This window comes from Apis cerana, linkage group LG4 (genome assembly GCF_029169275.1).
Source record: "Apis cerana isolate GH-2021 linkage group LG4, AcerK_1.0, whole genome shotgun sequence".
Taxonomy (NCBI): Eukaryota; Metazoa; Arthropoda; class Insecta; order Hymenoptera; family Apidae; genus Apis; species Apis cerana.
In genome coordinates, this window is record NC_083855.1 from 6,237,798 (window position 1) to 6,264,789 (window position 26,992).

The following is a 26,992-nucleotide window of genomic DNA, read 5'->3' on the forward strand; positions in this document are numbered from 1 at the left end:
CGATAGATAAGCGTAATATAAACACATTTGAATGAATATAAACGTTCAATTTTGACGAAAACACTTTATTTTTATTAACTGGTAATAAATTACAAATATTAATACATATACTTTTATAAACTATATACTTCCTTACGTATCTTCAAAATCCGCATTTAAAGCGCAGCAAAAGGATCGCTCTTTAAATCCATCTCTCATCGCGTTGCCCACTAAAAAAAAAAAATGAAAAGGAATGGGTTAAAGGTGTTAGCAATTTAAAATCGACCTATTTTTCTTTCAATTGGCCTGCGATTTTTTCCTTCCCACTCGTTCAACCGCACGGACGACTCGAAAGAATGGGTTTCGGTTGGCGTTAGAAGTTTCGATCGAGAGGGTCGAGAGCAAGATCCTGGCTGGCTGGGGAGGGGGACGATACTCCACCTTGCAGACAGGAGGGGGAAATTACCGTGGCGTGCTCCTAGTTGAATATCAATGGCCCCGGAAGTATAGGTACAATTGCAGTAGTCCCTGGGTAATCGAGCTTCCAATTGGACCTGAGGATATCTCGAAAGGATGCTTTCGAATCTTTTTCTCGCTCTCTGAATTCCTCCAACGTTTCGCACGTTGCGATCATTGATTCCTGGCGATCGATGATTCAAGGGAGAGAAGAGTATATATATATATATATATATTATATATCGTGGGATCGTCGATCTTGTTGAACAGGTGTTAGATAAGTGATTCCACATATGTTACGTGGAAATGTAAATTTCGTGATCGCATATGTATGCGCATATTAATCCGGTAAGTGGAGGAGTCGATAGAAATCATCGTTATTCCGCGCGTGACTTTTTTTTTTTAATTTTTTCCTCCTCTTACCAATTCAAATATAAAATTTTGGAAATGAAAAGATTAAACGTGCACCGATTTATAGTCATATCCTTAAAAAGATCCACGATGCATTTGCTTAGAGTAATCGCATTATTCGATGTTTCTTTGTATTGTAAAAAAATTTGGGAAAAAATAAATCCATTCGTTAATAGGTAAAAACTTGTCTGTAATAAATATGCGATAGAATGAGTCTTGCTTTCTTCGCATCCCCGAATTCACCAGTCAATTTATAATTTCAATTCCAGGCTTCGAATCGCAACTTCGATTATTGGCCCGGTTAAATTTGCATTTCTTACCAACCCCTTGAGCCCCTCGCGGGGGATTCGACGTCTGAAGAGGGTGCTCGACGGCGAAATAACGAAGGGAATCGCTCGCACCGTTCGAGAAACGAGAATTATCACCGTTTTATCCCGGAACCGTTTTCTCGACCGGAGGAAGCAAAGTTGGGCGAAACGGGGGAGACTGTTGTTATTCCTCTCGGCATGCAGATCAGGCACGTACCTTTATCTCTCTTGGCAAGGAGTCTGGTCTTGAATATAAGATTCTTTAATACATTTTTATCGTTGATAAAACTCGTTTCGTTGTACACGTGTCAACACGTGTTTTCCTGCCTTCTTGTGGTGGAATGGTTCCTTGTCGTGATTAACTAATAACGGGGGAAATTATTTTGAGGAAACCATAGTTTTAAAAAGATTTTTCCAGAGATCTTTGGTAAATTTGAACGTCGTTCCTTGGCGATTATTCGTGATGAAATGTTAATTTGTTCGAGACTCGTTCGTAATTTAAATATGTATATACTTTTGAATAGACGTAGCTAATTTCAATTTTCGGTTATTCATTTCAATTTACATATTTCCGTAATTTGTGTAATTTTATTATTTTTAAGATTTGTTCGAACACTGGTAAAAATAATTTAAATTTTATTAAAATAAAATAATTCGAATAATTTATCGACGAGAGAAATTAAATTTTTATCAGTCAGATTCCAACTATTTCCATATCCACGTGAATATTAAAATACATTTTAAGATAACTGCTACCGTTTCGAACAAATTACAAAGAAAAGAAAAATTTGGGAATTATTGGCAAAAGCGATAACTTTTAACAACTTTTATATAACTCGTTTATAAATCACGATTTTCTGAATTGTTATTTCTGAATGATCGTTAATCATTAAACGATAAGATAAGATGAAATTTCCAGTTGAATTATTAAATTGCACAACCCACTCACGATTAATTCAACGTTTTCTTATCCCATCGACAAGGTAAACAGTACTTCCTCTTATAAGCTAAATACTTCATCACGCTTGTTGCAATTTGCAACTTAATGAAAACCTTCCTCTCTCGTTCTCGTATAATAATAAAATATTACTCGGCGACTGGCTCGTATCGCGAACTTCGTCCTTTCATTCTTTCATCCTGTTGAATTAAAAATGCCTCGGTTGTAATCAATTTCCCGTTGAAACATTCACGCAACGAGTCTGGCCAGAAAGTTTCCCCCTTTCCCTCCACGGAGGAAAAACTCTTGGAAAAAGTTTCATTGATACTGGTCGATAAAATCGTTTTCAGGACCGGCCGCAGGAAAACTCGAGGCTCAAGAAAATTGGAAATTGGAATTAATCCTCCCCTCGCGAAACACGGATTGTTTGCTCGATGAATGTGCGTGTGATATTTTTCAACGAGTTGCGTTTCCTCCGAGTTTTAATTATATCAACATTTTTGAAAAAAAGTTTCTTTTTTTATTCTGCTCCTCCGAACGTCGAGTTCACATTTAATTTCCAATCGAAATTTCGAAATGGCACTCGAGTATTGAATATTCGATTTCACAATCGAATAATCATAAATACGAGCGTAATACGCGAAACCGTCATTTTAATGCCGGTTCGAATTCAACGAAATTCAAAAAAAAAAAAAAACTCTTCCTCTTTTGAACGAAACTCTCGACGCAAGTTGCGGAGAGAGATTTCGATGCGGTTCAAAGGGAGCCACTTTTCTGGCTCTTTTTCACAATTAGAGGAAATAAAATGGCCGAAGAGAGAGAGACTGAAAGCGTTTTCCTGTCACGTGTACTCGACTGCGAAATTCTGCAAGCAAGTCTCGGTTTGCCGTTTGCGGCTTGTTTGTTTTTATCCTTCGACCAACTTGATTGCGAAGAAACTACGACGAATATTACGCTCCTTTCTTCTTCCGTAACTTCCGTTCCGGATGCGGTAATTGTCGATACTTTCGATGGATTTCTCTATTATTTGATTATTTTCTAGTTGCCGTGAGTGGAAGGGTATCGATTCCTCCCCCTCCCAGGGTAAATTAGATTTCGTCGATACAAAACTCAAACTTCGATATTTATTTAAGTATTATTGGATTTAAGTTGGGATAAGTTGGATGGAAATCAATTACTTTTTTTCAGGGAAAAATTTATCGGAAGATAGGAAGATTGGACGGAATTAAAATATATTTATTTCTTCCTTTTTTCCCTTTCAATTTTTACACGCAATCGAAAATCTCCAACTCGAGCAATATCCTTCACCGTATCGAACAAAAGTATCGGTGAAGATTTCAATCCACTTTTATATCCAGAAAAAAAAACCGAATTCCATCTCACAACAAAATATCCGAAAAACTAAATGATAACATATTTCAATCCTAGTACGATCCTAGAAAAAAGAAAGATTTCAATCAACTAAAAGCTCACCTAAGAGATTCCAAAAAACCAAATTCCTTGATCCCCGCGAAAAGAAGACCGATCCATTCTTCCATTGCACTTCACTTGCACGATTGTACGCGAAAATACTCGTCGAAGAAAAATCTGCGCTGCAAAGTGGCAGATTAATCGACGCACACGTATCGATTCGATACAAATATCCACAACCGTTCGGATAGTCCGTGGTTAAATCGAGGCAGAGACGATCGCAAAGGGGCAGAGTGTGTTCCGAGTGTGATATCCACGTTGGAGAAGGGTCGGTCGACAGTAGCAATGACACACGACCGGTCGTAAAACACGGGGAGAAAGCGCCTTAAGGCGGCAACAGTACGTAGGGCCGTTTATGCCCAGGATTCCAGGAGAGGGTTTGAAGCTCGCGAAAAGCCTTGGCGATCAACCGGTTCCAACTCTCACCGTGGAATATATATATATTCGTCGATAAATTTCTCTCTGCCTTCCAACCGATCCCAATGCGTGGCCCCTTGATTTATCGGGCCGACAGAGGCGTGTTACATTTCACTACTTTTCGTCGGGAAAATGTTTGCATTTTTCTTTTTTTTTTTTCACTTTTATTTTTCTTTTTTCCAGGACGCTTTTGAGGTGGATCCGTGCCAAGGGGAGGCTCGATGGCTGTCGATGAAAATAAAGTTTGCAAATAAAGTTTATGCGGGGAAGAAAGACGGCGCGGATTCAGAGATTTTTAGGCACGATTTTGGAAAATAGAGTTTATCTGTGAGAAAATTTTAAATTAAATTTTAATTCCCAATCGATCGATCATTCTCTCGATAATCTGAATCTGGATTATTACTGTCGAGTTTCATAATCTTTCCAATGCAATTAGACGAACGTATTAACGTAGAATACGTCTTTTTTATTTGCTCCATTATCGAATATTAATAATTTCGACAATCTCGCGTATCTTTACTAAAAAAAAAAAATTAAATTATCACCTTCTTTTCTTTCAACGAATTCTTACGTATGAACTGATGTCGTGCACGAAATTGGACGAAACAATTTCAGTTAAGCCGCGACGACGAAACTTTAAATCCTCGGTGCGAAAAGGAAACCGAGAAAATGCTTCATTGGGCGAGATCACGCGAGCGGAAGAGAAGAGCGACGGCCGAAACAGGATAGTCTTCGAAGATCGATCGTGGCCGTGGCGAATTTCGTGCAACTGGAAACGACGTTCCCCGCCGTTCCAGATTGCCGGAAACGTAGTAAAAGCATGCCTCGAAATCGAACACGAGAAACGCGTCGACTGTCGTTCGGCTTTCATTTTCATCGGTGAAACGCGAACAAAGGGTGCATCTATTGGTAGCCTTTGTCGATATATTTCCCTGTTGATTAAGAAACGAAAGAGGAATTCAAAATAAATATGAAAAATATAATGAAAATACCAATAGCTAAATGTAATTCTGTTTAAAATTTATTTCTGTTGTAGGAAAGAAACTTGATAAAATAAATATTCCGTAAATTTTAATTTCTACCAATTTTATTCAAGACTTGAAAATTCCAACTTACTTACCTTACTTCGCATTCTAACTAATTGAAAACTGCAAGTTCTAGTTTCTCTCGACAAGAATTGGAAAAAAATATCGATCAAGATGATTCGAACAAATTTCAATTTTCCTAAAAAAAAAAAAAAGAAAAAAGATTTATATTTACAATTTTAATCTAAGGGAATCGCTATACGTTCTCGCAAACTACTTAAACAAGAAGGGAAACCGAATCTTGGGAAAGGGAGCTTACACTTCAAAGTGTCTTAAATTGTTTGGAACGGTTGGAAAAACGGTTAGGCCAGTTCCTTCCAACGGGGAAGGGATGGTGGGGTTTTCAAGTTTACGGAAACTTGGGAAACGTTATTTCCAAACTTGATACGAGTGGCGAGGTGGCGCGAAAATTGCGAATTATTGCGGGGGGAGGGTGCCGCCACGGGGGAGAAAAATCGAAGAAGGACGGGGGAGGAAGGGCGCGAGACACAAAGCCCCGGAAATCCGACTGATTTTATCACCTTTCCGGGAGCTTAAACGGAGTTGATGCTCGGGGAACGACATTTTCGTTAGCGGGCAAAATAGAATTGATCTCGTCACGGGAGAAACCTGGCTACATTTCCCCGTTAACGCCCTTTTTCCATCCATTTTACTCGCTTTATATACAACTTGGGAAAAGAAGTTCTTTATCCAAAATTTTTACTTCTTGGAGTAAAATGTTCCATTTAATGAAATATTTGAAATCATCAGGGGAAAGTATGGTGGATCGATGAATGAATTTGTGATTTTTGTGTCATTTATTTAGTGGAAAAGAGGGTAAAAGAAAAATCAAGAATTGTAAATAAAATTTAACAAGCCTGCTTTAACAAATAGGAAGAAATAACGTTCGTATACTTTTTTTTAATTCTTACAAATGATAAATCAAATTCTATTATTTTTAAATTTACAAATATTATAAGAAGAAAGTTTACGATTATAAAATCGTATCAATTGTATCAATAAATGTACAATTTTACAAACTTTCTCTCAAATACATTTCACATTCGTGCCTCTAAATAAATTCTCAAGCAAGAAAGAAACAGATACGATCGAGAAAAATTAAGAAATACACGGATCTAATTTGGAAATTCGAGGAGAAGATGCAAGAATTTCATCGATCTCGTGTAGATCGCGTTATACAAAACAACGAATGGAGAATTAAATTAAGAAGAGAGAGGAAAAGTATCCAGATCGAAAGGAAGAAAGATTTAATTCAATCTGCGAAGGAGAAAGGAGTCTTATCTCGATGCCGGATAACGTTCCATCGTGTTTCGAAGGTAAGCCCCAGCTTTATCCCTTCCCTTCGACGAGTTTGGGTACGAACTGTTACCATTCTATTACATTTTTTTTTCCATCGACGAGGCCTGCGCGGATCCAGATAAAAGATCCTCTTCCTCCTCTTGATACGACACTTCCTTCCTTTATCTCCTTCCCTCTCTCCTTGATTTCGCAACGATCGGCCGCAACGAGAGGATCGTTTCTTCAATTTCATCAGAGAGGACTTTGGACTTTTCTCCCTGGACCGAGGGGCTCAGATTTAATCAACCTTTTCACCACCCTCTGGATCGTATAAATTTCCTAATGGACAACTGATCCACGAAATTCTAGCGAATTCTTCTTTTCATTCTTTTCTTCTCTTCTCTTTTTTCTTGGACGCGTAAGATCGAACGATGGAAACGTGAATATTGTTTTGCTCGAGATCTGTTTTGAGATGTAACATATGTTTAAAGGAAATTCTATCTCTCAAAGAAACGAGATTTTTTGATTAATAAATAATAGCAATGAAATAATAAATTAATTATTTCTTTGATGTTTTAGGTCAAGTCGAAAATTCGAGAAAAATATTTCTTTTCCAGATCGAATAATTTTTGTAATTAAGTACTTCCAATTTTCTTCTCGTCTCCTCCAATTAAAAATAGTTTGAATTTTAATAAAGACGAGATGTTAGACATACACCATATGAAATTCTGCTCTACGAAACATTCGTCGCGATGAAGAGCCCGATTTTACAACGAGCAAATTTACTTTCAGCCTCGATTTCACGACGATAATTTCACGTTTATGAAATGAATTTTCCAAAATGTTTGTTTACAGACAGTCAAGTCTCTACGTCGAATATATAATCGTGACAGAAACGGTGCGCAGAATACATAACAATCGAACACCTGGTCGGGATTAAAATTTCCTTTGTGTGTTCGAACGTTTGTTGTTATCTACATACGAATAACACGCGATTTATCTCTCACGAATATTTTGAAACGAGTATTCATCCTCTGGCTATCTACGATCGAATTCGATTTCGATCTTGGAAACGATCTTCTTCGGAGAGAACGATTTAAAAAAAAAAATGAATTTAAATTTTTATTTGCATCGTATGGAAATTTCAAAGTGTATAAAAATCCTAGAATTTAAAATTAGAAACGATCCATACGAAAATTACAATTAGAGAGATTTTTTTAACGTTATAAAATTAAATAATCTAAACCCTAAAATTATGGACAGAAAGGTGACCGGTGAAGAGATTAAAAAAAAGAAAAAAAAGAAACAAAGTCGAGTAAAATATTGGAAATTCGCATGACCGGTTCATTTATCTATCTCCCCGGTTAACAAATTGGACGAACACACGCGATTTCAACACAACGCGGACAGATAACAGGGTGTTTGAGCAGAGGCGGAATGATCACATCGAGGTACTAGGAGAAAATCTGGTGGAATGTTTATGGAGTGTATAAAACCGGTGGATGCGGTCGGACTATGCATACCACTGGGTATGCTCACAGGAGGAGGAAGAGTTATGAGGTTACATTTTCATTTCGCCGACAAATTTGCCCTTAAATCGCAGCTGCCATCACCATGCCAGAACGAATCCTTCACGAGCCTCTAAATCCCTCTTCGTTATTCTCGCAAGAGACGAAAATTATTTTTGACGGAAAATTGTTCGAGTAATATCCTTGGTATCGAATCGTCTAGTGGAGAGCGTGTTGTTAAAGTTAATAAAGTCGACAATTTTTATAACCTTTTATATTTCCGACAGATAATATTTTTACAACGTTAAATTAAATTCGAATTGGAAAACACGATATAAAACGTGTGTAAATTATATATTTATTTTTACACAGAATTACGTGCCAATTACACGTGTTAATTGAATGTTATATTTATTCCGTATGATAATTTTATCATAATTGGAAAATAAATTTTCTTAAGATAAGAAAAAATTACACGTGTATATAGGAAACAATTCGTTAACATATTATGAATTACAATTAATATCAATATTGAACATTCAAGTGTATAGAATCTATTATTTAGTTGATTAGGATTTTATATTACAGGAATTAGAAGAATATCCGAAAAAGGGTTTCCGTTATTCGTGGAGAGAAAATAGAAAGACGAGGAGAAGAAAGCATTAGTTTCACCACCAGAAACTTTCTCAAATCGGAGGGGTGGTATACGCATTATGCATTCATGAAGATTGTGCGCATTTTGGGCACGTCTCGCATGGGAAATTGGCCCGAGATTGTCCTTATATATATATATATTATAAATCGCACGACTGATAACACCGAATTTTCCGCTATTGTAATAGCGGCGCTAAAATTTTCAATTTTTGAAGAATCTTTGAACGATTGAATTCACGATCGAATTTTATAACACCCTATCGATTTATTAATTTTTATAGAAATGTATAAAAGAAATTTTAGCTTATATCCAACTTCGTACAACTTCGATAATTACATCATGTAATTTGACGAACGTTAAGATATATTTATATTTATATATGTAAATCGTTCGTTAAATATGCACGTTAATACACGATGCTATTTTAAACGTTTAAGCATTAAGAACGATCGATTGCGTCAATCGCCGATTACGGCAGCGGATCTTATCGATTTATCAATACGTACATATTTACGTATCTATATTTACAGATAACGAACAATGTAGTAATAATTGTTTCTACAATGTATTATTCAAAAAAAAAAAAAAAAAAAGAGAGAAAATTTATAAATCGTTTTACGTGAAATCGTAAAATGAAGAAAAGAAACTTAAATTACTACATATCAAAACTTGTTTCTTCCCTAGATCGTCTCAATGTTCCCGCAATCCTCGAATTCATCGTCGAACATTTCTCCTATCCTCGGCAGAGCCTCGTTCCTCCTGGCCTCGAATAACACGCGGTCCAAGAGTGCAACCCCGACTATCACCAACAGACTGTAAATTACATAAACTCCCTGCACCTTGATCCTGGCCACCAATTCCGGCTGCACGATCGTGTCCACGATGTAGCAGAGATACGAGAGGGCCAGCACGAGGCCGATCCCGAAACTTCTCAACTTGCCCGAGAACAATTCTCCGGTGAGGATCCATGGGACAGGTGACAGACCTATCCCCAACGAGACGAAATAGACGAGCAAGGAGATATCCTTCAACCATAACGAGCGTAAGTCGAAATGGGTGGTGAGCCACAAGACGAACAGAGAAAACGCGATGCCCGATCCTGAGTTGAAGATCAAACTCTTCCTCTCGTATTTGGTTATCAGGTGGCAAGCGAGCACGCTCGTGATCGATCTCAGCCCGAGCACGATCAAAGTGGCGGAGCGAGCGTCGTCCATGTTGAACGTTTCCACGAGGCGAGGGACGGCGTGATCGGCGACCAAGTTTAATCCTGAGAATCGATAAACGAAGAACGAGACGTTGGATACGAGGAGCGGGTACAAGAAGCGTTTGGACGACAGAAGATATCCTAGCCTGCTCATCCTCGTCCCGTCCCGCGCATTTCGTCTCGACGCGTCGCGATACTCGTCCATCCCCGACTCCCATCCTCGAAGATAGATCCATTGGCGCAACGCTCCCGCTCGATCCCTGTTCATCAGCCAGACGGGGCTCTCCCGAGACGCGAGGGTTGCGAGGGAGACGAGGCACGTGACGGCCGAGCAGACGCGAACGATCATTCTCCAATGTAAGTAGTAGGCGTGGAGGTGGTCGACGATTAGAAGACCGAATACTATTGCCGCGTCTATCAGGGCGAGGAACACGCTCCTGGACCTCGGATCCGCTATCTCGCCGATGTAGAGGGGCGCCAGAGGGGTGAAGAGGCCGGCGGCCAGGCCGTGGATCGCCCTCCCGATCGCGATCGACGAGATATCCCTCGCGAGTCCGATCGACGCCCATCCGATCAAGGACACCGGGTAGATTGTCATCAAGGACCTCCTCCTGCCCACCGTCTCCGCGAGGATCGGCGACAACAGACAGCCGAGAAGCATCGGGAAGCTGGAGGCGGAGAAGAGCAGATGCGCCTCGCCTTCGCTCGTTATCCGCACCTCCGTCCCGCTCTCGTTCGCCACGCTTGTTAATTGGATCAATTGCACGGTGTTGAAGCCGAGGGTCAGGCCGACTGTCAGCATGGACAGCAACGGGCTCAAAGCCGCCAATAATTGCCTTTCACTTCCGTCGTGCTTCTCCATTGTCCACTTTCCCCCCCTTTCGTCGCTTTTCAAAATGTTACTCTCTGTGCGAGCTTAGATATACACAGAAGTTAACACCGAGCGGAGTGATACAACGGAATGAGATAGGAGGCAAGAAGTTGGTTCAAAGATCCCTGTTTTTTCTTCGTTTATTACTTATAATATCCCCCTTCCTGTTCGACGATCAATCGTCCAATTGGAATCACAAATCGAATAACCTTGAACGATTATGAAAATATAATAAACGGAGATTATTTGCATCGGTGTGAATTCATAATCTTGAATCAAATTAGGAAAACCATTTGAAAGTAAAATGTCATCGATGAATTTCTTCCGTTTCGTAATAAATCTTTATTTGTTGTATCTATAATTGAACCATCTGTTCAATCATCTTTATCTAGATTTCTCGAAAAGTACGAAAACAAAAAAAAGAAAAGGAAAGAAAGAAAGAAAGAAAGAAAAAACCTGCAATTCGATTCCCCAAACTCCACAGCTCTCGGTCCTCGAGGCCTCAAAGACCGTTTAAAATTCCCTAGCCCGCAATCGAGGGAGAGGGAGGGGCGAGGAGGGCAATAAAAATCAAGAAATCAGCTCGGTAAACAGGAAGCCCGGCGAATTCCTCTCAATTCCATTATGGAGCCTTCCAGCTCTTTGATGCAAGGCAAATATGCCGTGCAACTGCGTACTTCTTTCCCCCTTCTCTCTCTCTTCCTCCCTCGCCTCCATCGCATACTTCTTCGCCTCTCCTCTCTCCTCTCCCCCCCTCGCCACTCTTCTCTCCTTCCTTTCCATCTCTCCGCCAAGAAACTCGCCTTTTAATGCGGAAGATCTTCGAAAGACTCGTTACCATGCGAGGTTCTCCGCGACAAAGAGAGGTCTCTCTGTTTAACTCTTTGTGTGTCCTTTTACGAGAGACACACGAGAGAGTTACATTGAATATGACGAGGAGCAAAGCTCTCTCTCTCTCTCTCTCTCTTCGTGTTCTCGAAAAGAATACGGATAAAGCAAGTGCACGGCCAAGGGAACTAGTTTCTTTCCCTTGTTTTTTTTTCGTTTTTTTACATTTCTTCGACAGATGCGGAATAATAAACTTTGTCGCGGGCTCACGTGTTCGCCCGACGTTTCGCCAGAGGAGCGTCTCCTTTAATCACTGCCAGCTGCTTTTATATCTCTCTCAGCCGCTGCTTAATGCGGCAATGATCCCTGCGTGCTCGTCGTTTTCTCGCGTGGTGAATTCGTTTCGAACTGTACGGGCTACTGGTAAATTTTTCACACACAGAGTACAAATACTCGTGGAGGAGAGATGGTGATTTCAAAGGTTAGAGAATTATTTAGTAGTAAGTTGTAGATATATCGATTTGAATATATTAACATTTTGTATTGCATGACCATGTTCTCTTTTTCTTCTGGAAAATGATGATGACGATTCTTAAAAAGAAGCGGGAAAGTGATCGAAAATTGATTGACGCTCGGTTAAAAAGAAAATATAAAGTCAACGTAGACACTGCAAAAATAATTCTAATTCGATCGTCGTTCTATTTTTAAATAGTATCGATAATAATGGTTAAATGCCTGAAAATCGAGTACTAAGTTTTTTAATTTTTCATATTTCGCAATTTCATATTTCGAAATATCGGATACATTTTGGAAAACTGACACAAAGAAAAAAAGCTGACGGCGAAATCTGTGCACTTCGACGATTGAACGGAGTGCTTTTTACCGTGGCAAAGTTATATATTTCTCGTGAAAAAGAAGAAAGACGACACGGAAAAGCGTGGGTGGAAAACAGAAACGTGTAAAATTGACGCATGGGACGAGGTCTTCGAAATAAACTGCGCCAAGTTTCGCATAAGTACACAGAGAGAAAGAGAATGGGGAAAACATTGAATGTGTACAGATTCGTTCGAGCATTTAAAATGCTGTCTACTTTTCCCAAACAATTTTTGTTCGATTCTATAAAAAAAAAAAGAGAGAAAAAAAAATTAATATCCATACACATCAAAAGAAATTATCATACGTTTCCACCGTGAAAAACTTTGCAAATTCATACGCGAGCTAATGAATAAATTATCGCGTTTCTTTCTATTGAAATACTCTTGTATAATAACATAAAAGTTTAACATTCAAATTAGTTAATAATTATCACAGAAAAAAAAACAATTATATAATATACCCACAAATACATGCATTACGTAAATTCACAAAGCCACTCGCTTTAGTTAATTTATTGGATAAAAATAAATAAGATATTAGATTACAATTCACGAAACGAAAATAATCAGAAATTCCCGCGAATTCATAACGCAATCCTCCCCTTTCGTAATAATATCCCAAACCTATTGCGAACACGCGGCCCGGCTCGAGCCGATGGAAAAATGATTGTTTTACGAGAGACAGGGAGAAGTGTCGTGCACACCGGCAGCTTCCATAAAATCGGCCCCCTCCCCCTCGGGCTATGAGAAAAACATTTTCTCACGGGCGTCCGCGGTGAAACGACGCTGCCAAGATCGTTCCCGGGTCGCGAGAACACCGGGAATATGCGTCTTTAATGGCCCAATACTCGGCGGATACATTGGCCGGGCAATAAATCCGCCTGGGAAATGGATCAGGTACGCTCACGTGGACCGCTTGGGATGATCTATGCAACGAACGGGGCACGGTGATTTAAGAAGGATGATTACGGAAGACGCGGCTCGCTTTGGTGGTACGTGAGACGCTATTGAATGCGAGTCGGTGAAATGGTTGCTTGATTTTCTCGAGATACGTTTAGTTAAGCGAGGATATAAATTTACCGACTACGAATCCCGCCACGAGATTTCAAGATGCTTTTTTAACGAGTACCGGTTGCCTTTAATAGGTAAGATAATTAGCGAGGCAACGAACGGGCGAACGTTAATCCCCAAGAAATTAGATCCAAAGAATCCCAACTTTTCGTCGTTGCTTCTCTGAGAAATTTCATTTACGATCGATGTTATTCGCTCGTTGTCGAAAAATCAATTCGCGAGTGAATCAATTGCAACGAAACGACGGCAATGTCGATTTCCAACGATCGATTGTAAAGCTGGAATCGACCAGAACGGAGCAATCTCTCACTCTCTCCCCCTTCCTCCCGCTTCATCGATCCAGAACTCGAGAGTTCATCGGGCACGAGGGGGTAGTTTCGTTTTTCATTTTCCGTCCGACACGCGAGCAGACTGCTCGATAGAGCTTCATTAAAACGTGGCCGGTTGACCGTGCAATTTGTCAACCGTGGATATCCGATAATTGTTCCGCCCGCGTATCTCTCGCGGAACGACGTCCGGCGTCCTTTCCGCCCGGCCGACAGACCTTTCCTCGCGACGTCGATACGCCACGCCACGTTTCCGATGGTTTGGAAAAAAAAGGGGGAGAGGAGAGGCGGGGAGGAGGAAATAGGAGAACGTGGGCAAAAAGGAAAAATAAATAAATCAATTATTTGTTGCCAGAAACAATCGGCCAATGGGGGGATGGCCGGGCCTGTCGGCGACCGATACCGAGCGTCGCGACGCTTCCGGAACGTAAACTGTTTTTAAATCCGACGACAGAGGCAGCCGCGTTTTAAATCGTTGCCCTGGATTTATGGCGTCCCCGATACAAAAACACGCGTTACTGGTGAAATTGCTGGTGTATAATACCGGTGGAAATAAAGAGGATAGAATCGATTCCGTGTATGGGTAGTTTTCTTTTTTTTATTAAATTTGTTGGGTTTCTTTTTAAATCGATGTGTTTGTTTTAACGAGAGGAATGTGATTTTGATATTGCTCGCGTTGAAATCGTGATTAAAATTAAATGAAGGAATGGTTTATTTTATGGTTAGCGGCAGATGAAGAGTATAGCGTAAAGCATACATTCCGTGAATCCGGTATGGTCTAGTGGCTAGGATACCTGGCTTTCACCCAGGAGGCTCGGGTTCGATTCCCGGTACCGGAATTCCTTTTTTTTTTTTTTGTAATTTTTTTACAATGTAAATTTATATTCGATTTTATTTATTATTTTACGAGTATTGTTCGATTAAATTGAATTTGTTTAAATATAAAAATGATATCAAATATAATTGTGCATTCAATTTCTATTTGCTTTAATATTAAACACTTTCTTCTTTTCGATATAATATTTACAAATTCATGAATAAATATCGTTATATTTATTTTTTAATTAAAAATAATTATTTTCAGACGAGAGATAAATTGAATGTAATACGGTATAGGGTTTATGGCATTAAACGAAACTTCGCGGAAACTTGATATCATTGAACCTATGTACACCTAAAACACACGAAGTAAATAAACGAAACGTTAGTCCAGTTAAACGAAAAAACTTTTTCCTATTACGAAAACGATGTCTCTCTCTTTCGGGATTGCCCGAAAATACTTCTATTTCAGTTCACCCCGAAACAAGCAACGTCGAACGAAGAAAAGTTACTCAATTAGACACACGAACGTCGTTCCGGAAGTTTCTTTGTACTTGACTAAAACTCAAATTCCTTTCCCAGGTTCGCACCTCCTCGCCAACGAGCACGTATTCACCGCAAAGTTTCCGTACAGCGTTAACTATAGGAAGAACTTTTCGAATTTGTATTTCGTGCACGTAACGATAGAAAAACAAGAAAAAAAGGAGGGGGAGAGGTAACTACGTTGAAAAGAGTAATTATAACGATTAATGATTCTTTTATGTTAAATGGAAAGAAAAAAAAAGAAATCTGGCCCATGGGGGGATCGAACCCGCGACCTTCGCGTTATTAGCACGACGCTCTAACCAACTGAGCTAATGGGCCATTACGACAGAATTTGTTTTATATTCCACTTTCAACGGCTAAATACTTGTATTTGCAATATGTATTTATTATCGATTTAAAATAAAAATTAACATATATCGAAATATTAATATATTTAATCAATATTCGGAAAATGTACATGAACGGATTTCTCCGTTATTTTTCCTCGAACTTTTCATCAATTTTAAAATACCAAATTTTTTTTACAAAACGATATTTGCATACACTATAGATTCTTCAATACCTTTCGATATTAATTACATATATGCAATATAAAAAATACAAATATCAGAATTTAAAACATACCGTACAACGCGACTTTTTCCCTTAATATTTTACAATCTTTGTTTAGAAAAATACTTTTCTCTATCTTTCAAAAAAAAATAAATCGAAGTATAACAAAATAATAAAAGAAACGAAGATCAACTTACCCCTTTACATCTATTGTAACATGTAAAATCAACACGAGGAGCAAATAAGGATAATAAAAGGTAACACAAAACCATCATCGCAACCCTTCTCGAGTAAACTTCGTAAAATTATACCCTCCAAGCATCTCTCTCTATAACGAGGAAAATCTAACGAAAATAGAACCCAGACGTCGAATATCTCATGGTAGACATGGTAAAAAAAAAAAAAAAAAAACTTTCGAAAAACTTTTAAATCTTCAAATAACCCTACAAAATAAATGACAAATAACCGAAAAGATCGAAAACGCGGATACGTTTCTTCTAACACGCGAGGAAATGGCCATCGTGTTCGCTTCGAGCGTGACGTTATACATCACGCGGGTGGCCGATAAGAAACTTTAATAAAAATGTTCCTGTCCCACCTCGAATAATTGCCCTGTTTTCTTCCTATCTCGCCTCCGCTCTCCTTTTATTCTCACCGTTCTAACGAACTCGAACAACTACCCTTTATCGCGCCTCGCCCTCGGCGCTCTTCGACCCACACCCTCGAAAAAATATCGCCGACGAGTAAGTCCAAAGGGTGGGTCGCTATAAAGTATTAAGCTGTTGCAGGTGTCTCGTACGACCGTACACGACGTTGCCAAAGTTTTCTTTTCAGGACGGTTGGCCAATCTGTTGCCCAACGATCCCTTGAACTCTTAAGAATGGCAATTATACATACGGAGTTTTAAGAAAGTAAAATTTAATAATAGATAGATATGATACTTTTTGAAAAATTTGGAAAAAATCCACTAGTCCGAGAGTTTTGAATTATTTGTTCCATACTTTACTTACAAATGATAGAAACTGCTGGCTACGAAGCTGCTGCAGTTCGTAATCACTCACCTGAAAAAGAAACAAATATATTAGTTATAATAATAATAGCTTCTTCAAAAAGATACTATATGTCAAGAAAAAAAATATCTTTTGTTTATTTCTTCTCTGTTTCAAATTTCAAGTTTCCAAAAAAAAAAGAAAATAGAGTAACTCATCAGAGTTTTCATTCCATTATCCATCTATCTCCAAACTCGAAACGAATTCAAAATCTTCATCGCGACTTTTCGAGCAAGCAATTCTCACGAAACTCTCTAAAACGTCGATAAAAGTCAACGGGTCGATCTTCCTTCGAGCCATTGTCACGGTCGACTGTGAACAGCGGGGTTCAGAACAGGCGACCAGGAATGGGATAATTAACGACCGTTCCTCTCTTTCTTTCACGGCTCGTTTCGATTCGCATATGGCCTGGTCGATCGAAGAGAAAGAGGCACGGGTGCATCGTCGTGCAACCTTCACGAGGGTACACAACACTACCGGCGAGAGACCGTGGAACAATCAACGATGGAAGTTTCTACTTGGGTGGCAACACTTCACCTTTTCCCTGGCCGTCCCTCGCGTCCACTTAAGCTCTAAGACGCGTGCACGACCGGGAATTAGCGCCACGACCGTGAGACAAATTTTTCGCTCGCGACCACCACCTTTCTTTCGCTAATGGCCCCTGCTCCAACCTCTTCTTTTTCTTGTCGGCAATCGCGGATCTTTCCTCTCTCTAAAATAATTAGAGGATCCGCCGTTTCGTCGGAATTTCGGGCAATTCATGGATTATTGGAAGAATGTGTATTGGAATTGTTTTGTAAGCTGTACACAGTTGTAAGCACGCGTAAAAGTTTTTATATATTATTATTAGTTTCGTTAGAAATATTAGAAAGAGGAGATCTTCGGATTTATACATGATGTATTATGTTTGGAAAATTTTTAAATTTTGTCAAGCCTCGTTCCTTTTTCTTTAATTTCGCGAATTTATATGTACGGGATTCCTTTCTTCGAATTCAAAAAATTGTGCCAAAAAAAATAAAGAAAGAAAGAAACGAATGAAATTTAAAATTTTTAATACCGAGTATTAAAAATTTCGACTAAAGTGAACTCGAAAAGGAAATCTCGTACATCCTATTAATCTTGCACATCCAGGTAATCCATTTACCAAGAAGTCGTATCAAAAATCCTGCTACCAAGCAGGAAATCGGGTATCGTGGGTCTCGATTTTGCGCGACGATCAACCAGGCTCGTTAACAACTTTTGCGGGAACCCCTATTCGTTTTGCTCCATTTCTTTGGATAATTGATCGAGAATGCGATCGTAAAACATCGCAATTATTTCCTTAATAAGAAGGCAATAACACTGGTTCGCCGTAATAGGCGAGGTGAAACGGCCGCGATAAGGGAGAGAGCGAAAAGAGCGGAAGAGACAGCAAGAAATAATGGCGGGAAGCGAAGATCTTGCTTCGAATTCCTCGTCGCGGACAATGTTGCCACTGTCATTAAGCGTCATTCAAGTTCATTCATCCAGAATATACGAATGGAATACATAGGAAGAGAAATTAAGGATTGATTCTGGAGTTCTGATTATTAAAAATTGTCTAAAATATTCCTGAACACGGGCGATTGTCACGTAATGTTACTTTAAAACTCGATTAAAAGCGTATAAAAATTGGAAAAACTTTGAACCGCTATAACTCCGAAGATAGTGACTTCTTATCAACGAATGAACGATCGTTAGAAGCGCAAGATCTTCCTCTTTAAAATGCTTCCTCATTTATCTCGATACGACTTCCGATTTCCGAGATATCGTCGTTTAAAGAAAAGCGTAATTTTTAATCGTTTACCTTAGACTCGATTAAATCTTATTAAAATTACGAAAACTTTGAACGGTTATAACTCCGAAGATATTAACTTCCGGTCAACGAATTAACGATCGTTAGAAGCGCAGAATCTTCCTCTTTAAAATGCTCCCTCATTTATCTCGATACGACTTCCGGTTCCCGAGATATCGTCGTTCAAAGAAAAGAGTAATTTTTAATCGTTTATTATTCTTGTCCTTCTCTCTTACTCGGATCTCTCGCTCGCACCTCCTCCCACTAACCTACCCCAAATCCCAGACAAGCGACAGACGCGATTCCTAGAAAAACATAGTACGCGATTCCTGGAAGGACGTAGTACGCATTTCCAGGAAAAAATGTAGGTCACGGAGTCGCGAACCCATTCATAACGTCTCTAGCGTTATGGACACTTTGAATCTTTATATCTCGGGAACCAATTGAGATATCGCAATAAAACAAAAAGGAATTTCAATGGCGTTGTCTCCTCTATTTTTCGAGTAGATTTTGATAACAAAATTTCTACTCTCTTCTCGCGTTTCTTCATATGAAAAATTAAAGTTTTATTTGTGATATCTGTACGAATACAATTTTGTTATTCATATAAAGTATATAAGGATGTAATTTAACATTTGTTTTGCATAAATTCTGATAATCTATATAAATACTTTTGTATATCACTTGTTAAATTTATTTTAGCCTCGAGAATCATTCCTTAATTTTTTTTTTCTTTTTCACTCGAACACCCTATATACAGTGCCAATAAAGAAACGGGTTATTCTTGTTTCGTGCAAAATTGTAAGATCGACCACGAAAATTACAGAGCCCGTATACGGTAGGTAAATATTAATGGAGAAAGATTTCGAGAGCAATTTAAGTTGTTGAACGATATTGTTAAAACGAAGATTATTTTACACATTGTGTTTTATTTCGAACGATGGTTAATTACTTGGCTACGATATCGAAGCGGGATGAAATTATCGGGTTTGTAGCAGAGGAATAACGCGAGATATTCGGGTGATGGAACAAATGAGAAATTCGTTCCGATACAATTTTTAAAATTCTTATTCAAGATAAATTATTACATCAATGTTACTAGAAATCTTTTGGTTACGACGTGACGCATTCTATTCAACGCATCAAAATATCCATCGTTTTTTATATTTACGAGCGTTCAACTATAAAATGAAGATCCTTATCTTTAAATACGGTTCGTTCGTTCGTTTGTTCGAGCCAACTGGGTCACTATGATAACCTTTCAACGGGACGGCCTCTAACTATTAAGCGACCACGTTTCATGAAGCGGAACAATTCTCCAACTTTGTTCGCCATAGTACTCCTGCAACTAACTACCAAGCCAGTGGAATGGCACATTGAATCGGCCAATACAGAACAAATCGGATTGTTAAAATTACACATTTGTTAAGATTCATAATTTGTCGAGTAAAATTATATATAAATTTATTATTGAATTTCAATCAAGAATAACAATAAATACAAACAAGTAATTTTCATGCACACAAACGATCGATTCATTTTTCTTTTCAAACAAAAACACGTGCACCATAAGATCCACATATACCACCGTCCATACAGGTTTTCTTTCACAATACGACTACTAGAAATAAATTTTTAAAAGCGGCGCGAAAAGATCGGCGTCATAAAATATCCGGAAGGAATCGAATCCCCGATATTTTGCGTCGGGTGTAAGTGAATTTCCGATGATGGTGGCGAGCCACTCGAAAAAGTCAATTCCGCCCCGGCCAGTTAGCCCCGAAAATACCGCAAATTGCGACCGCGTTGTTGCCAACAAGACTCTCTCGCCGGTAAACGAGATTTATTGGGCGAAATGATCGCCGGAGGCGGCCGAAATTAAGCCGGATTCACGAGGTGTCCCTCGATCTCGCGTCTCCTCTTCGAGGAGGGCGTGGATAATGGACACCGTGGGGGGGAGAGGACCGATCGTTGCGTGCAACGAGGGTGTAATTCAAAAAAAAGGCCGCGCGCCACTAAATCTAGCCCCGATTAAGGTCTTATTACGGGTAAACACGATCGAGAGGTACGAATCCGTTCGAGGGAGCAGGACAAACGGAGGGAGGGAGGGAGAGAGGAAGGAAGGAAGGAAGGAAGGAACGATATCGCCGACTCCTGCGGTTCCGTTTTCTCGAGAAGAGGGATCCTTATGGGCGCAATTACACAACGGCTAATTATGCTCTTCCTCCTTCACGAGGGGCTTCGACACGCATTCGGGGCCGCTCCCTCTATCGTTATTATCTACGAGGCCTATAAGGGAGGAGGAGGAGGAGGGAAGAGGGCCTTCCTCTCGTAAGCAGATACGTTGTCGGTGGATTGTAATAGGAGCAACGTGTAATTATAGTAATTTACCGGGTTGATACACGTGGACACCGGGAGTGGGAGCCCGGAGACGGTTGTTAACGAACGGTTGTTCCGTGAAGAGTTGTCGTTCGATGCGAGAATTTTCGCGGCGGGACATGCGATCCAATTTCGAATTTTACGACGTGGAACCGGCCGGTTGTTGATTATTCTCGGTACGTGTATTGTTTTTTATTTGGCCGGCGAGCAGCGCGCGAGGAAACGGCGTCGTTAAAGGACGAAATGGAGAAATGTTCTTCCTCTATTTCTCGTCGAAGGAATGAAATAATTTCAGACAAATTGTTATTTATCCTTTATTATGATTATACGTGCGTTTTCTAATTCACGTAAAAATCGAATGTCGTGTACGAATTTGTAATACGGAAAATCTACGTGATAATAATCAGACGAATTTTTGCTTGTTTCTGACTTTGATTATTTCGTAAATATCTGTGTAAAAATTTATAATCTTAAAATAAAAAGAAGGAAAAAAAAATAATGATCTCCCCGACGGGGAATCGAACCCCGGTCTCCCGCGTGACAGGCGGGGATACTAACCACTATACTATCGAGGAATCCTTGCCTCACACGTTTTTATTTGTAAACATAAGATTATACGAAACTATGTTATAAAATTTGGTAAAATTGCTAACATAACAAACTCAAGAAATAACAAACTCGTTGAACAAATTAATTATAAAACGAAATATATATTGCGTAAAAACCATTCTTAACCTTAATCCCATTAAATAAAAAATCAATCGTCTTGAATAAACACGTGAAAATATTAGAACGAACGCGATATTATCATTTCCCATAATGCAAAAATATTCGTCCAAGGTATTATAAAAAGATGTGAAAATTTTTTCACAAAATCTCGTATATAGATAGATTCTCTTCGAAAGGACGAAAGTCTTATACAAAAGAAGTACGTAAAAATCGAAGTGGAGACAAAAACATGGGCATGGACAAGCGAATAAAACGTCAGAGAGATCGAGGTCGACGAGGAATCGCATTGTTCATTTAGCATTCGCGATACGTACGTTCCATCGGCGTCGTGCACGGCTTAGTTAATTGCGCGGAATTTATCATGCGGAGGGGTGGAAGCATCGAATAGAAGGGAGACAGCTGGCGAGGGATTACTACATGTACGATTACGCCTGTTTGATATGCCGCGACACTCAAAACTCGTACATCACACTTAATCGCTGAATATGGAACAGTCAACCCCGATAGCCGCATCCAACATGCATATTTAGACTGCAATTATGCCCCTTAGCTATTGTCGACACGCACGCCGCTGCAAATTCCCCATTCAACTCTTTTCATTTCTTCTTTTTTCCTCCTTTGTTTTTTTTTTTTGCTCTATTCTTTTATTCTTATTTTATTATTTTTTTTTTTTTCCTTCCCTTTTTTCCCTCCCTCTTTCATCTTCGAATACCAACTTATCTTCGGCGAATCAAGTTGGATTAAAACTTTCGTGGAACGTTCCATGGTACGATTGGTTGAAAATTTACAAAAATCAAAAGGAAAGTTCGCTCGTGCCCTTCTTTCGTACAATTGGAATGGACGATTAATGCGAAGTGAAAAGAAAAAAATACATATATTATTAAATAATAACGCGATTACAATTAATCACATTACAATCACGCGAGCAGCGTGACAGATTTATTAAAATATCAAATACATTCATCAAAATGTGTTAGAAGGCGAGTATGGCTATTGTTTGAAGAACTGGAAACGCTGAGGAAATAAATAATGGGGGTTATTCAGATCCGAGATTAATTGATAAAGCGGCATTAATGTGCATTAAAATGGGGCACGTAACAAATGATTAATACAACTGAAAGCGGCTGATAATCAATTTTACGATTTGTAATAGTATTTAGGCCGATACGAGGCGTATAATCTTTTCACCGATGCAACATAAATCAAGCTTGGATATTTTATGTACAAGATGACAAACGAGCCTCCTCCGTAATCATTCATCGATGAAACTTTTTCCATGGAACGAGTACACGCGACGAAAAATTTTGATGAAAGTTAATGTCCCTTTTCACCCTGTTAAATTACGTTTAATTATTACGGGCAATGTTTTACGCGAATTCCGGCGGGAAATTGCTACAATATTCAGCCGCCAATTACCCTCGTCGCTGAAATCAGCTTTTCAGATTGATGCATTTCGCTTGTTACAAGACATAAAATTGCAGTAACCGATTTTACGATTATACCGCCCGAATTGCAGAGTCAAGCTGCTTTTGTTTCAACGATAGATTATATATTTTTGTAATATTTATAATCGACGAAAGCTCGTTTTAATAATGTGTATGGTATACATTCGATTCCAATGTTAATATTGGAAATAATTTAACGATAATTAATTTTTATCATTCCAATAATTTTCGAGTGATGGAATTCTAAACTTGAAATAATATTCTATAATATTTCTCTAAATTAATTTTATCTATAGTGTCAAATTGATAATAATAAGAGCTAATGCGAACCAACGTGGAACGACACTTCGACTTGAAATGAATTTTCGATAAAGGAAATATATTTCGACCGAGGATTTATTCGCGGAACAACGTATCAATATTTCAACGTATGTAAATATTTCTTAAAGGCACAATTGATGAAATCACGATTCCACGTATTCGAAATAATAACACTCAACCCAGGAAGGAGGAAATAAATATCATTCAGTTGTAATCTTCAAATATTAAAAAATACGTATTAAATAAGAATTTCAATTGAACATCCTCGAAGATTCTTTCAATTAAACAACTCGCCATTTATCGAAACAAAAGCGTAGGATAACGAGAAGAGAAAGACAGGCTCTCTCTACAGAAAAATTCCTAAAGAAATCGAAAAATAAATAAAAAGAGAATAAGAAGAGGAGCAGGCAGGAAGGGGGGCAAGAAAGAACCGTCTCCCGTGTCACCGCGCCCAATAACACGCGGGTAATCACGATTTAATGGCTCAATAACGTCTGCCACATCGCCCCGCCACGGACCCACGAAACAATTTATCGGCCCCGCCAGTCAATAAATTCAGCTTTTGAGTTGTATACGGGGCAGCGCGGGCCCCGCTTAAATCTCAAAGCGGACGCATCGAATTCGGTACGACGAATCCGAAAATGACGCGTATAAATTACGCCGGAGATAAATATCCGTTTGGACGGCCGTTCTCCACCGCCATCCTTCTTCCTCGATCTCGCCGCGCCCCCGGATTTATACGCACCGATGCTCGTCCCAACGCTGGAGGGGCGAGAGCCGATCATTCGCGGGGGTGAAAACGACTTTCACGGTGTAACCCATTGTTAACCCGTTGATCGAGGAGTCCGACAGATTTTTCTTTTTGGACCATGCTTTCAATACCGTGGTCAATCTCGTTAGTCTGTAAAATTATGCAAATACAAGCGAATTGTGTAATAATGTTATTTTTTTATATAACTTTGGAATATTTGGAAACGAAATTCGATATTTGTTAATTAATTCTCGAATCGCCTCGGACAAGACAGACGAAATACAAAATACAACGATCGAATCCTTTGTAAAACAGAAGATTTACAACGTACTTCGTCCCACATTTCAAAGGGCCTTTGACAACCCGCAAGAAAAACAAACGGAGCCGAATGGTTTCCGCATAGTTTCGTCAATGAGGTCTCTATTCCGCGGTGTCTTCCCCCATCTGGGATGGCACGGAGAGATGGTTATTTTTTCGCCAGACTCTTGCGCCATAGGTTGCCGTATTTCTATAGCGCCGTTTGTTTGTTCCAGCGGGGAGGGAGGAAGGGGGGAGACTGAAATACGACGTACACACGATACACAACACGTTTGAAAAGATGATTCCCAATATTCTTTCTCCTCTTCTTTTATTTAACTTTCCAACTTTTATTCCGTTCGATTTCATCCGCGTTATCGATAAAAGGACATAATTTACGGCGAAACGTTATCCGGCCAGTGTCGGGAAAACTACATTATTCAAACGTGTCCCAAATACCGTTGTCACATCCTATTCTGAAAACTGTTTCAATATTTGCATCGTTCCCCGCGAACGAATCTTTAATATATCGCTGTTGAATCTTAATTATTTGCGCGTGTACGCAAATAATCTATAAATACGAAAATTTCGTGAATTTCGGTTTTACAATTTTATTTTAATTCGATTTCAATGATAACTGGATTTAAAGTTTATCGAATAAAATTGAAGCTTTTACGTTTAACCGAAAATTATATCGAGGTGAATAATCGTATTAGCACAGTGTGGTGCTCTCGTCGATAAACCAAGAGTCATTATCACACTGTTGAATCATCGTAACGATCTATCGTGGTAAGTTAAATTTAATTCATATTAAGCGTGTCAACAGCAATAAGTTTTTCCTTTCTTTTCGTTCGACGTCTTTTAAGGGATCGCCCGTCAGAGAAAGATTCGAACGATGAAAGTTTGTTTGCGATGGCTATCATCAATCATTAAAATTAGCGCGTAACACCTCACGCGGAACACACTTTTCACCATTACCCAGATACACGGTACGCTTTTCGACACGCGGATGTAATTTCATTGAAACCACGTGCGCGAAACGATGTTTATAAAGCGTGATTCACAGCGTATTTCACGCGTTACGTTCATATCCCGCGTTATTTTACGACGGTAACAGTCTACTAAGTGAACACCGGGGCGGTTCGTTAAAATCCAAGGCGAATATAAACGGGCGGCGTTACAATGGCGGCCGTTTCGTTCGAACAGAACGAAACGAACGGCGGGTCATTGACGGTGGAGGATCATTAACAGCTGTCGCCAGTTTCGATATTTGCCGGTTGGAAAATGGCAATTTCTTGCTTCTATTTTACGATCCAAGTTGATACGGAAATCGTAAAAAAATCGCAAACGACGTATTTATTAACTTGACAAATACGCATATATATATATATATTGAATCAGAGTGTTTTGATACTTGCTATTGAGTTTCGTCCAATTCACCCCTCTTCAGTTTCTTTGGATATTTGCAAAAACTCGTATAGAATTTTTCGTTTCTCGTATTTTCATGCGTCTATGAATTCATTCATATCATTAATGGCTCTGATTTTTTTTTAGATAAAAGACCATAAAAGAAAAACGAACTGTAACATAAAAGGCAGGATGAACTTGTCCAAATAAAATGGACACGTCGCGTTAAAAGCGACGCGCATCTGTCCAACCGCGTTACAAAGTCAAATCGACTGACAGCTGATAAGTTTGCGGGGCTGAAACTATTTGCAAATGATTATGCGTGGACAACGAGCGAGATCAGATTCAGCAACACGATCATTTCATCGAATGAAATGCGAGGGACCAGCTATGCGTGTTCCATGTTACAGTTTTGACAATGATGCCGGCCCGTGCAAATTCAATTTGTTCTTTCGTTTAAGATATTCGTAACGAGAAATCGTCGATTATTTTGTTTCAATTTATTAATACGTATTGAATTCACGGAGGGCCTGAAGAAGGTCAGATCTCTATTCGAGTTTCCTCTGCTTTCGTCGAAATTTTAATTTGCATGAACATGCAAATGTACGTGCAATTCTTTTGAAATGAAATGGTATCGAAACGAGGAACCGTGAATATTTCGTGTACAGAACGCGTCTAGAAAGTGTTTAACGAGTGGTGAAATTTTTATAAGTGCCGGTGAAACGTGATAACTATCGGCAGATTAAATAGATTGAAACAGAAATTGGAATGTGTATCTTTGGTTGGAGATGTTATCGGCCGTGACAGTGTATCATTTCTACTTTCTATCTGTGCGATAGCGGTGAATAACATAGTTATGAGCAATATCTTGTTGCATTCGCATAGTATCGAGTGCGTCGCCGATGGATGATGGATCGATAAGATTTATACCGCGAAAATAAATCTCTCTCCCTTTTTTGCCTTTGCAAAATTTTTTCTTTCCTTTCTTTTCTATTCTTCTAAACTATTTCATTTCATTGGTCGAGAAACTCGTTTGAATTTGGCTTTCGAATGATCACTATATATTTCCCAAGAAATATCGAAATGAAAATTAAACGCAGGATTATATTAATGAAAGAAGGCAAGGTTCGACATTGTTTCGAACATTCGTTCGTTGATATCGATCAATGATAAATCCATTTATCTCGAGGACTTCGCCTCGGTTCGGA

The 26,992-nt window shown here is 39.1% G+C and overlaps 2 protein-coding genes, 2 long non-coding RNA genes and 3 other non-coding genes across 8 annotated transcripts in view; 2 read left to right on the forward strand and 5 right to left on the reverse strand.

Moving 5' to 3' along the window:
- Window positions 1-5,053, forward strand: part of LOC107995670 (uncharacterized) — an 82,722-nt gene extending 77,669 nt beyond the window's left edge. Inside the window, exons 4-5 of one of the 2 annotated variants that reach the window (XR_009829511.1) lie at window positions 4,162-4,305; window positions 5,015-5,053. This is a non-coding gene — a long non-coding RNA (uncharacterized LOC107995670). Of the gene's footprint in view, window positions 1-4,161 lie in introns of both variants that reach the window. The other variant, XR_001765612.3, reaches the window with a different exon arrangement.
- Window positions 1-26,992, reverse strand: part of LOC107994632 (mannosyl-oligosaccharide 1,2-alpha-mannosidase IA) — a 467,472-nt gene that overhangs the window by 283,105 nt on the left and 157,375 nt on the right. The window lies entirely within an intron of this gene.
- On the reverse strand, window positions 50-26,486 carry LOC133666011 (uncharacterized). Its single transcript, XR_009829514.1, has 3 exons — window positions 24,075-26,486; window positions 16,607-16,657; window positions 50-209 (listed from the first exon to the last, which is right to left on the reverse strand). It is a non-coding gene; the product is annotated as an uncharacterized LOC133666011 (long non-coding RNA).
- Window positions 8,109-16,588, reverse strand: LOC107995666 (facilitated trehalose transporter Tret1-like). The gene has a single exon (XM_017053318.3). The coding sequence runs from the start codon at window positions 10,568-10,570 to the stop codon at window positions 9,185-9,187; it is 1,386 nt and encodes a 461-aa protein (XP_016908807.2). The 5' UTR covers window positions 10,571-16,588; the 3' UTR covers window positions 8,109-9,184.
- Trnae-uuc (transfer RNA glutamic acid (anticodon UUC)) lies at window positions 14,447-14,518 on the forward strand. Its single transcript has one exon. It is a non-coding gene; the product is annotated as a tRNA-Glu (tRNA).
- Trnai-aau (transfer RNA isoleucine (anticodon AAU)) lies at window positions 15,289-15,362 on the reverse strand. The gene has a single exon. It is a non-coding gene; the product is annotated as a tRNA-Ile (tRNA).
- Trnad-guc (transfer RNA aspartic acid (anticodon GUC)) lies at window positions 21,338-21,409 on the reverse strand. The gene has a single exon. It is a non-coding gene; the product is annotated as a tRNA-Asp (tRNA).